Consider the following 13,269-nt stretch of genomic DNA (forward strand, 5'->3'; position numbering starts at 1 on the left):
TATATATATATATATATAACTGATATAAAGAAAGTTTTAGCAGGCACTGTATGTGCCATGTGAGACTGGCCACAGCCTTAGTGACCATTGGGGACCTACTGCTCTGTAAGTAACATGTTGTGTGCTGGATGTACTGAAGATTATCGGCTTCTTTGTGACTCCATTGTAGAATAAATCAAACGTCACATCTCAACACAGATCCTTCTAGAAAACTCAGTGCTAGGTCCGCTAGATGTGTGTCATCCATCAGATATCTATGCAGACATCCGGGTGCCAGTGAGGGCTATGATGAAGGTAGTAGTCCCTGAAGTGTAGCTGAGTGATGGCAACCCTATGTCCTATGTACCTCCCCGTTATCTGACAAATTACTTCTTTTTTTTTTTTAAATAAGTTGTTCCCAAACACAGCACATAGGAATGAGACCTCTGAAGACAAGGTTCTGTGAAACAACTTGTAAGTTTACTGAACTGAACCATATCAATCATTCATCTGTACAAATAATGTAGTGCAATGTGCAAGCAGTAACCCTCTCCATGCAGCAGAGCTCAATGTATGCATAAAATGGCAGACAACTAAATGTGCCATTCAATCAATACAATTAGTTAGGCTTTCAGTACCTGAAATACAGAATTGTCTCAGCCACCCAACTACACTGATGTGTAGCAGCTGGAAATACTGTGCTGGGCCACCACATATCTTTAGGTTGGAGCTTGGTTCCCCTTAGTTGCAATCCATCAGAATAATTGCAACCTCAATAGTTTTGAAGTTGTGATGCAATTGCACATCTAGCTATCATGTATCTATCTATTTATCATATCTATATATCTATGTATCTCATCTGGTCTATTCCTCCATGCATCTCATGGGACTTTGAGATTTACATTCCTCATCTTCTATCCTTCTATTCCGCCATGTTTTGATGCTGACCCTATACTGTGCTATCAATAAGCTGTTGTCATAGTAGAAGATAAGACCATATGGTGCCAAATAATACATTCATACAAAGTGTCACAAGTGTCAAATTATATGCTACATCGAAATGATGCTGCCATATAGTGCTCACATTACATTGCCAACATTTTCCACACAATACCGTCATTCAGTGTCTATATAATACTGCCATACAATATTAAATAACAAAGGTGTTAATAGTAGAGTCTCTAGGGGTCTAGGTGAGTAAAGGTTTATTTAATCTAATCCTGGTTTGCTCCTCAGGAACCATTCTTAGGATGCACCCAAGATAATGGGACCTTCCAAACTTTGCCACTCTGTATTGTCCCCCATAGGCAACTCTGTAATTTTGGTATTGAACCCTTCTAGAACATTATTATCCTCTGCATCACCATGCTACAAAAGTGGCCCACACACATCTTTAATTCAGCCTGTACCAGGAGCTGGATCATAACGGCACGCTACTCAATCCTATATCACTGTAAGGTTCCTGTAGCCCAGGGCACTGGCATCGCTAAGGGGGGGGCATAGACACCCCCCCCCCTACATACCCCATGCTCACTCATGTGCCTCCCCAATAATATAAATGCAGCGAACAGTGCCGTTGGCAGATGAATTCGAATCCCCAGCCACTGGTCTTGCTGGGGATAGAGATTACTTATTCCCAATAAAGTTAAATGAGTGGCAATGCGTACTAGGGACGCATTGCCACTCATTACTATACAGGAACAGGGAACAGGAATCCCTCCTGTACTGTAGTACACAGACGGCTATGAGGAAGAGGAGGCCCTGGTGTCAGCCTGGGAGCATACGGAAAGGTAAGTGGGATTTTTAATAGGGGGGTGGGTGTGGGATTGCCTCTCTAGCTAGACTTTCTGCCTGACTGCACACTTAACATCCTGTCTGCCTGCACAACTACCTACATACCTGCCTGCACACCTACTTACATACCTGTATGCCTGCCCACCTACTTACATACCTGCCTACACACCTACCTACCTATCTGCCTTCATATCTACCAACCTATCTGTCTGCACATCTACCTACGTGCCTGCACACCTACCTACTTACCTGCCTGCACACCTACCTACATACCTGCCTGTATACCTACCTGCCTGCCTGAACATCTATCAACCCACCTGCCTGCATCCCTGCCTACTTGCCTGCCTGCACACCTACCTACCTGTCTGCACTCCTACCTGCCTACTTACTCACCTGCCTGCACACCTACACACCTACTTTTAAAAAATGACAACCGTTTATATGAAAATGTTTCTAGCATATGAAGTGACCAAAAATCAGCAATTCTGATATTTTAACATCTACGCCATTGACTGTGCAGTTTAATTAACATTATATCTTAATAGTTTGGATATTAACGCAAGCGGCAATACTACATATGTTTATTTTTGTTCACAATATTTAATTAAAAAATTTAAAAAAGGGGAGTGATTCAAACTTTTATTAGGAAAGGGGTTTATTCACAACAATGAATATTTTTTTACACATTTCTTCCACTATTTTAAGTTCCCATAGGGGACCATTGTATGTAATCTGAAAACACTAAACAATGCTGTTCCATAGAACATAACTCCATTACTACAGCATCACATACAGTATCGCAGCATTTAATGGGTTAATGGGATCGGGCCGATGTCTGACATTAGCTTTGTGTCCTACTGATAGCAACCGGAACCAGCACCTGTCACCATTCTGAACACCATAACTTTTTTTATTTTTCACCCAATGGCCTTGTGTGTGGGCTTTTGGTAAGTGTACATTTGTTGTACATGCCACTTTTGGGTCATTTTTATTTAACTTTTTGGAGGCAAGGTGACCAAAATCATCTATTTTCATCATTTTTTTTTTCCTATAGTGTTCACTGTATGGGTTTAATAACATACCTATTTTATAGTATCTGTTGGTATGAACGTGTTCATTTCCATTATGTATGTATTTTTTTATTTTTTCATTTTTATTTATAAAGTCGTTTATTTTATTTACTTTAATCATTTTTTTTTTACCCTTTTGCTGTTTTTTTTCCCTTGAGGGAACTTGAAACTGCAAGTGTAAGATTGCTAGTATAGTACACAGCAGTACATTTGATATGTACTATACACTGTCAGAACAGCACTGACATTTAGCATGTAGCTGGGTCTTGCAGGCTTCCAAAGCTGGCAGACTGGAGGCCATGATTTGGAAACCAGCTTTCATGGCATCACAGGGTTCCCTAAGGGGTACAGGGAGAGCCCCTTTTCCTGCCAGCCCTGTAAATAGAGCAGTTGGGCTGACTGCGGCATCTACAGGGCTAACTGCTGGGAGCAAAGCACAGCTCTGCTCCTGATAATTGTTGCTGGAGCAGTAAATGTCTACCTTCTTGCCATGACATATATATATATATATATATATATATATATATATATAGATATATATACAGTATATATATGTGACCCATTTAACCAATAGTCGCACGACCTTGATAAATAAATCACACTTAAGCAAAACCCAGGAAACCCGCTTACAAGAGCATTTTTTAAAGCAGAAAAGTTTTCCCTTATGTTAAAGGAGTTCTCTAAGCTAAAACTTTTATCCCCTGCTGTGCCCGGGCTGTAAAACTATACATAATAAACTTTCACTTACCTGCCTACGATCCCCCGTTGTTCCGATATCACCGTCCCGTTCTCCGGTCCCGGTCTCTTCCACTTCCTGTGGGTCGGTGAATTCACTCTGCGCTCAGCCTATCAGCGGCCGCAGCAATGCCCCGTCGCGGCCGCTGATAGGCAGAGCACAGAGTGAAGTCACCGACCCGCAGAAAGAGGAAGCTGACTGAGACCGGAGCACGGGCGGCGATATCGGAACAACGGGGGATCATAGGCAGGTAAGTGAAAGTTTATTATGTATAGTTTTACAGCCCTGGGACAGCGGGGGATAAAAGATTTCAGTTGGAGAACTCCTTTAATAGCCAAAGTTCTTTATCTACTCTTTATTACCAGTAGCGTTGCTAGAGAGTGACGGGGAGGGGGGCGTCCCGCATCGGGTGACACCTTGACTGGCCTACCTGGCACTAAATAGCTGCACTCCAACTATCCCGCAACAACCCATCCACCCTCCTCAGAAATTAAAAAATATTAAAAACATACTATGCCGCACCGTGAATATCCGTACTCTGGAGGCTTTTTTTGTTTAATTTTGAGCCCGCATTTTGTGACGTTGGTGGGAGGAGTCTTGTGTCGCTGCGCTGAGGCCGGAGATTACATCAGGAAGGAAGACAGCGCAGCACCAACAGGCACATAAACAATAGTGAAGCCACAAATAAAAAATAAAAAAACGGCTCGGTACGTTACCCAAAATGTACATGAAGCTGTATTACTATGGATGTTTCTTTTTTTTTTTTAAGGAAAATTTTTAGTGCCACATATGGGTTATTTACGTAGTCTGTAAAAATTCTTACACAATTATTTTGTGCTTATACGCCAGCATGTACGTGTCCTAAAATTAACAAGGTGTGCAGTGTGTATTTTCAACCTTAAAGGAGTAGTCCAGTGGTGATTCAGTGGTGAGCAACTTATCCCCTATCCTAAGGATAGGGGATAAGTTGCAGATCGCGGGGGGTCCGACCGCTTGGGCCCCCTGCGATCTCCTGTACGGAGCCCCGACAGCCCGCGGAAAGGGGGTGTGTCGACCTCCGCACGAGGCGGCGGCCGACACGCCCCCTCAATACAACTCTATGGCAGAGCCGAAGCGCTGCCTTCTGCAATCTCCGGCTCTGCCATTGAGATGTATTGAGGGGGCGTGTCGGCCACCGCTTCGTGCGGGGGTCGACACCCGCTATCTGGGCGGAGAGCCGGGGCCCCGTACAGAGAGATCGCAGGGGGCCCCAGCGGTCGGACCCCCCGCGATCTCAAACTTATCCCCTATCCTTAGGATAGGGGATAAGTTTTTCACCACTGGACTACCCCTTTAAAGGGGTACTCTGGTGAAAAACTTTTTTTTTTTTTAAATCAACTGGTGCCAGAAAGTTAAACAGATTTGTAAATTACTTCTATTAAAAAATCTTAATCCTTCCTGTACTTATTAGCTGCTGAATACTACAGTGGAAATTATTTTCCGTTTGAAACACAGAGCTCTCTGCTGAATCACGAGCACAGTGCTCTCTGCTGACATCTCTGTCCATTTTTAGGAACTGTCCAGGATAAAAGGAAATCCCCATAGCAAACATATGCTGTTCTGGACAGTTCATAAAATGGAGAGAGATGTCAGCAGAGAGCACTGTGCTCATGATTCAGCAGACAGTTCTGTGTTTCAAAAAGAAAAGAATTTCTGTTGTAGTATTCAGCAGCTATAAGTACAGGAAGGATTAAGATTTTTTAATAGAAGTAATTTACAAATCTGTTTAACTTTCTTGCACCAGTTAATTTAAAAAAAAAAAAAGTTTTTCACCAGAGGACCCCTTTAAAATTAAGAGTTAATAGTTAAATAATTCATTTTTTCTCTAATTAACATTAACATTAATGTAGTAGCTTTGTTTCCTGATGCAGAACAAGAACAGTTATTAAAGTGGGTGTTAATTTCCTTTTCTGCAGACGTATGCACTTTCTGTAAGTCAGGTTGGACCTGGAATACATATGTGACTTTTAACCCCTTAAGGAACAAGGACGTACTGGTACGTCCTTGGTCCTGCTCCCCTGATATAACGCGGGGTTACACGGTAACCCCGCATCATATCACGGCGGGCCCGGCGTCATAGTGAAGCCGGGACGCGCATATACGTACATTTACGTCCTAAGCATAACCGCGGGCATCGGAGCGATGCCCGTGTCATGCGCGGCTGATCCCGGCTGCTGATCGAAGCCAGGGACCCGCCGGCAATGGCCGACGCCCGCGATCTCGCGGGCGTCCGCCATTAACCCCTCAGGTGCCGGGATCAATACAGATCCCGGCATCTGCGGCAGTGCGCGATTTGAATGAATGATCGGATTGCCCGCAGCGCTGCTGCGGGGATCCGATCATTCATAACGCTGCACGGAGGTCCCCTCTCCTTCCTCCGTGCGGCTCCTGGCGTCTCCTGCTCTGGTCTGTGATCGAGCAGACCAGAGCAGGAGATGACCGATAATACTGATCTGTTCTATGTCCTATACATAGAACAGATCAGTATTAGCAATCATGGTATTGCTATGAATAGTCCCCTATGGGGACTATTCAAGTGTAAAAAAAAAAAAAAATGTAAAAAAATGTAAAAAAATGTAAAAGTAAAAGTAAAAAAAATACATTTTATGATGACTGATGTCATTACAAAGGACAACAGGTCGCGCAAAAAACAAGCCCTCATACTAGTCTGTGGATGAAAATATAAAAGAGTTATGATTTTTAGAAGGCGAGGAGGAAAAAATGAAAACGTAAAAATTAAATTGTCTGAGTCCTTAAGGCCAAAATGGGCTGAGTCCTTAAGGAGTTAACTCAGTGGGCTGTTCGGGATAGCCGCAGCGAAATAGCGGCATCCCGAACAGCTTACAGGACAGCGGGAGGGCCCCTACCTGCCTCCTCACTGTCCGATCGCCGAATGACTGCTCAGTGCCTGAGATCCAGGCATGAGCAGTCATGCGGCAGAATCGTCGATCACTGGTTTCCTATGAGAAACCAGTGATCAATGATAAAGATCAGTGTGTGCAGTGTTATAGGTCCCTATGGGAGCTATAACACTGCAAAAAAAAGTGAATAAAGATCACTTAACTCCTCCCCTATTAAAAGTTCAACCCCCTTTTCCCATAAAAAAAAACACAGTGTAAATAAAAATAAACATATATGGTATCACCGCGTGCGTAAATGTCCGAATTATAAAAATATATAATTAATTAAACCGCTCGGTCAATGGCGTGCGCGCAAAAAAGTTCCAAAGTCCAAAATAGTGCATTTTTGGTCACTTTTTATATCATTTAAAAATGAATAAAAAGTCAATCAATAAGTCCTATCAATGCAAAAATGGTACCGTTAAAAACTTCAGATCACGGTGCAAAAAATGAGCCCTCATACCGCCCCATACACGGAAAAATAAAAAAGTTATAGAGGTCAGAAGATGACAATTTTAAACGTATAAATTTTCCTGCATGTAGTTATGATTTTTTCCAGAAGTACGACAAAATCAAACCTATATAAGTAGGGTATCATTTTAATCGTATGGACCTACAGAATAAAGATAAGTTGTCATTTTTACCGAAAAATATACTACGTAGAAACGGAAGCCCCCAAAAGTTACAAAACGGCGTTTTTTTTTATTTTGTCGCACAATGATTTTTTTTTCCGTTTCACCGTAGATTTTTGGGCAAAATGACTGACGTCATTACAAAGTAGAATTGGTGGCGCAAAAAATAAGCAACCATATGGATTTTTAGGTGCAAAATTGAAAGAGTTAATATTTTTTAAAGGCAAGGAGCAAAAAACGAAAATGCAAAAACAGAAAAAACCCCGGTCCTTAAGGGGTTAAATGGAGATGCGCCTTTTTTTTTCTTCATAAATAGCGACTATCGCATTTGATAAATACATGACCACTGCAAAAAAGTAAAAAATATATAATAATTACTATGTGAGCAGATTTCAGAAATGTGCTTTGGAATAAGCAAAAATCTAAAAGTTGCAGCATATATAGAAAAGTCACACGTGCGCAAATACATGCGACGTTTTTACGCAAAAAAATTCTACTACGGAGCTTGATGAATCTCCTTCAATATGAACCTAGCCTAACCTGCAGTATCTATGCACAAAAATGCATATGTCAGAATCCATTTTTTGTGACAGGATAGAAAAAAAGACTCTCCATTAGTACATGGAGATTCAGTCAGAAATTGGTCAACTTGATACTTTTAACCATGACGGACACCCCATTGAGAACCAATGGATCTGTAAATGGAGCTGCTTGAAAAAACAAACAAACAAGCATATGTTTCAAAGGATAGCCAAAAGTGATGCCCTTAGGGGAGATTCATCAAAACCTTTGCAGAGGAAAAGTTGCTGAGTTGCCCATAGCAACCAATCAGATCACTTCTGTTATTTCTCAGAGGCCTTTTTAAAAATGAAAGAAGCGATCTGATTGGTTGCTATGGGCAACTCAGCAACTTTTCCTCTGGACAGGTTTTGATAAATCTCCCCCTTAGTGTTTCTAACCCAAAGGTTGCTGCAGCCAGGGAAAAGGCTGTGTAGTTTATAGTCAATTGTATGAAATCGGCCTCCTCAGCTGTGCCGTACCAACAACTAGGTGGTGCCTTAGTGATGAAGCTGCCCTCACAGTGAGAAGCACTGCAATAAAGCAGGCTTGGCTTTTTTATCTGCCATATTTGTACAAAATCTTACAAAAAAATCCATGGCCATCAAATTGGAGACAAACAGATGTACAGCAGAGGCTTCGAGCACCACTATGGAAGCCTTATGGCTCTGTGCAAAATGAAAACTACAGAATGACCCTAGATTCTGAAATCTCCAGATCACGCCACAAGACCAAGTGACTTGAAGGTATGGTTTTTTTTTTCTTACAGTATGAGAGAATCTGACTTTCCCTCTACAAATAGCAAAATATTTTATTACTTTATTAACATCTATTATACTTTGGAAATACAATGTTGTTGACTCGGCACTCAGGGTAATACCGTGAACCGAAGGCCCCTTTCACACTTTAAAAACACTTCCGTTATGAACGCCCGTTAGGAAATCGGCAGTTATACGGCCGATACAAAATCACTAATGGCCGTTAGAAAATCCCATTATAGTCTATGGGACTTCTCTAATAGCCGTTTTAACACATTGCATGCACTAATTCTCCCGTTACTATCGCCCGTCACAAAATAGCAGCCGTTATTAATAACGGCGATAATGGGTTAAAATGGCTATTAGAAAAATCCCATAGACTATAATGTATATATAGGATGTATGGAAATTACATCTGGAATGAGACAGAGCAAACAAAATGGTCATATTTTAAAAACATGATAAAAGTTATTACTGGTAAAAAGTTTTTTCTACTAGCCAAAGTTTAGTTAGTGATGATGAACAAGCAAAAATTACGGTAGAAAAAACAAGGAAACTATTAAAGTATGCCTTGTAGAGGAACGCCATTATTCTAGAGGGATTATGCCTGTCAGATTATCCATTTATACACCCTTGTCTATATGAATGGATGAATCCTATGTGTATGAATAAGAATATGTTCCACTACTGTAGTCCCCAAAATCAGAGCTCAGGAATAATAGGACTGATCAATAGGACTACAGCTTTACTGCTACCTGTTGCCGTAGACAAGTCTATATATGATATGAGACCATCCCTCACTCAACCCCGCTCTTCTAGCTAGATCCCAGAGCCACATAACTCTGAAGAACCCACAACATCCATTGAAATCCAAAAGCAAGCAATCCAGGAGCAAATGTACAGGGGGAAAAACCAGACAACCTTCTTAGGGCATATGAATGTCATAGAGGTAGGTATCTCGCTCAGAACCAAACTCTATGAGTTAGAAGGAAGAGTTGCTAACAAACAGTGGCTTTTGCTCTGACGGACTCAGGACTCACCTCTGCCCCTGAATGGCTGAGCAGGTAAGTCTTTATGCCGACACCAACAGCAGGAAGTGCTGTGCAGGGGGACAAGGTTCAGTAAGAACTGTGGCAGCAAAGGAGCAAGGAAGGTAAGTATAGTTGTTTTATCTATTGTACAGCAGTCTGAACAGAAGAAAATATGAAAACATACTCCTTGGAACACTCTTTAAATTCTATTGATTGGCTGCTCTCAGCTCTTGGGCCCTAACCAGACACAACTACTTATCCATCTCTATGACATGTGCAAAATAACAAATGACTTTTAGGTCAATAAACCACTTATCCACCATGCAGGGACAGCCTGTTGGCTCAGTATTTAGCATTGTTGTCTTGCAACACTAGGGTCCTGGATTTGAATCTGACCAACAAACACATCTGCACTGAGTTTGTATGTTCTCCCTGTGTTTACATGGATTTTCTCCAGTTTCCTCCCACACTACACCCTCAGCTCTATCATCACAAATGATATTGGGGTTGCTATGATTTTGACAGTCTATATCACAATGCACCCCATTAATCTTTATAAACTACAGTGACCCCCTGACCTACGATGGCCCCGACATACGATAATTTCAACATGCGATGGCCTCTCAGAGGCCATCGCATGTTGAAGGCAGCATCAACATCCAATGCTTTTGTATGTCGGGGCCATCGCATGCTTCAGCTGCCGCCGGATAGCCGTTTACGGTGTCCCGTGTGGTACGGTGATGGTCTTCTACCTGTCCTCAGGGCTCCGGAGCATCCTCTTCGGGATTCCCTGCATCGCCGGCACTCTCCATCGTCGTCATCACGTCGCCACGCATGCCGTCCCGTCCTCCAATAGGAGCGGCGTGCGTAGTGAGGTGATGGCGGCGACGTGAGAGCGAGGATCTCGGGGAAGCAGAGACGTTCCGGAGCGTCAGGGACACCATGGGGACGCGGCGACAGCGATGGAGGGCGACATCTAGGACAGCAGTGATGAGCGGTGACAGGTCCAGAGCGGCGGGGACAGGTGAGTACAACTTCCTATTCTTTCCATTGCACGGATCCCTCAACATACGATGGTTTCAACAAACAATGGTTCATTTGGAACGGATTACCATCGTATGTTGAGGGGCCACTGTATTCAACTAAAACTACTTTATGACAATAACTAAACAGAATGGCCAGCATACAGGAAGGACGCAAAATGCTTTATGTACACAAAACATGACAGAGAGTGTACAACATAGTGAATCCCCTACAGACACTTTCATTCATATACACTGATATATGTACAGTGGTCCCTCAAGTTACAATATTAATTGGTTTCAGGACGACCATTGTATGTTGAGGCCATTGTAAGTTGAGGGATCACTGTATTGTCAGTCACTAGTCATGTTGATGCAGCTGCAGGAGCCGACAAGCTATTTGCACAGGAAGGATCTGTTCCATATCAGTTTTACAAGGCATCTTAAGAAGCAAGAGTTAAGATAGGATAAGTGTTGTTTTTAGTATATACTTGGATTGAGTTAGAAGATACTGACAAGTAAATTGTTATTTTGCTAGCATTAGTTCTACAACTGAGCATACAAGTGGTTATCAAAATATGACCATAAATATACAGTACTTTGTCTCCTGCTGTGCACATGTCCCCTCTTGCCTGCCAATATATAAGATTATACTGAAGACAACATAGACTTAAATGTGAAAGGAAACCCAAACAACCAGAGACAGATGTGATTTGTACGTAACACACTGACAAATTAATACATTGTTAAAATTCGCCAGATGAGACAGATGGATTATACAGGGAACCTTTATAAACCTGCAGCTGCAGAGCTCAACATTGCTATACAGTATGTGCTGCACTTGTAATAACAAGTAACTGTGCGCTCCTTCCTGTCTAGTGCTGTGAGATAAAGGGGTCTGAGGACATTTCGGGTCAGGTGACTGGTGGAGAACCATTTCTCTTGTTTTAAGACTATTATATAACTTTGTAATATAAAGTATCCTAATATATATATATATATATATATATATATATATATATATATGCATAATATAGAATATAGGCATAATATAGAGCAATGGTCTTCAACCTGCGGACCTCCAGATGTTGCAAAACTACAACTCCCAGCATGCACGGACAGCCGTTGGCTGTCCGTGCATGCTGGGAGTTGTAGTTTTGCAACATCTGGAGGTCTGCAGGTTGAAGACCACTGATATAGAGTATAGGCTATACACAATACATGTATATATACAAAATAAAATATGTTCATATAGCATATAATGTACAGATGTGAATTTTCTAATAATATTTAAAAAAAAAAATATATATATATATATAAATTAATATATATTATAATATACATATATAATAGTATATACAAATATACCATACACCACAATACATAAAAACACAGAATATATACATGTTCATATAGCATATAATGTACAGATATGCATTTTCTAATAATATAAATATATATACATTATAATATACATATATAATAGTATATATAAATATACCATATTTATGCATTTTCTAATAATATAAAAAATTATAATATATATATACATACATTATAATATACACATATAATAGTATATACAAATATACCATACACCACGGTACATAAAACACAGAATATATACATGTTCATATAGCATATAATGTACAGATATGCATTTTCTAATAATATAAATATATATACACATTATAATATACATATATAATAGTATATACAAATATACCATACACCTCGGTACATAAAACACAGAATATATACATGTTCATATAGCATATAATGTACAGATATGCATTTTGTAATAATATAAATATATATAGACATTATAATATACATATACAATAGTATATACAAATATACCATACACCACGGTACATAAAAACACAGAATATATACATGTTGTGAAACATGTCCAGGTAGATGATACAGTATAGACTGTACATTATATAATATGCAAATATAAATCATATTCTTTTCTGTATAATATAAAATATACATACAGTATCTACACACTTTATTACAGTGTGTATGCACATTTAACAACATACACACGGTAAACATGACATGTTATTATTTACAGTATATTTACAAATATAATAGATTCACCATATTTACATATCTACTTCCTACCATTCGTGTGGCTGCAGTTCAGCATCATAGTAATGCCTAGGTGACAGTCAGTCTGTATGTCAGTGTTTCCCAACCAGGGTGTCTCCAGCTGTTGTAAAACTACAGCTACTCCTTGCTGGATGCCCCCTGGTTGGGAAACACTGCTGTATGTTGTGATGCAGCCCGAGCTCTGGTCAGTGACCCTTTCATGTCAGGACTGTACTCACCACCTGCAGGGAATGGCCGGAGATGTCTTGGTCAGATGACTTCTCAGTTGAGACTGAATTCAGGAGCCAGTTGCTGGGACAAGGACTTGGAGGAAGTCCCGAGTCAGGACTGTCCAGGACCCTGTCACTCTTCTTCTTCATGTCTAGCAGATCGGGGACATCCTGCAGGTTGAGCCTCCCCACCATAGCTGCTTACTGGATGGGCAGATGATAACTATGAAGTGTAATGCCACCAGACACCTCCAAGTATGCAAGGGGCAGTACGAGCCAATGTGCACAGCCTCCCCCAGCAGGAATGAATCAGGCACACAGCAATGTCTGGAGCAGCTCTGGAAGCACAGTCACCTTCTGAGGAGCCACCAGGACTGGAGTTCTGCGAGAAGGAACTTGTGAAGCAGTAGTAAGAGGAGCATT

The 13,269-nt window shown here is 41.0% G+C and overlaps 2 protein-coding genes across 5 annotated transcripts in view; one reads left to right on the top strand and one right to left on the bottom strand.

Moving 5' to 3' along the window:
* Positions 1-13,260, bottom strand: part of RFLNB (refilin B) — a 31,756-nt gene extending 18,496 nt beyond the window's left edge. The window contains exon 1 of the mRNA XM_056556899.1: positions 12,856-13,260. Within this exon, the coding sequence (XP_056412874.1) occupies positions 12,856-13,041 (186 nt within the window). The 5' untranslated portion in view covers positions 13,042-13,260. The remainder of the gene's footprint in view (positions 1-12,855) is intronic.
* LOC130355960 (uncharacterized) overlaps positions 1-13,269 on the top strand; it is a 51,278-nt gene that overhangs the window by 20,591 nt on the left and 17,418 nt on the right. The window lies entirely within an intron of this gene.

This window comes from Hyla sarda, chromosome 2, assembly GCF_029499605.1.
Source record: "Hyla sarda isolate aHylSar1 chromosome 2, aHylSar1.hap1, whole genome shotgun sequence".
NCBI classification, from domain to species: domain Eukaryota; kingdom Metazoa; phylum Chordata; class Amphibia; order Anura; family Hylidae; genus Hyla; species Hyla sarda.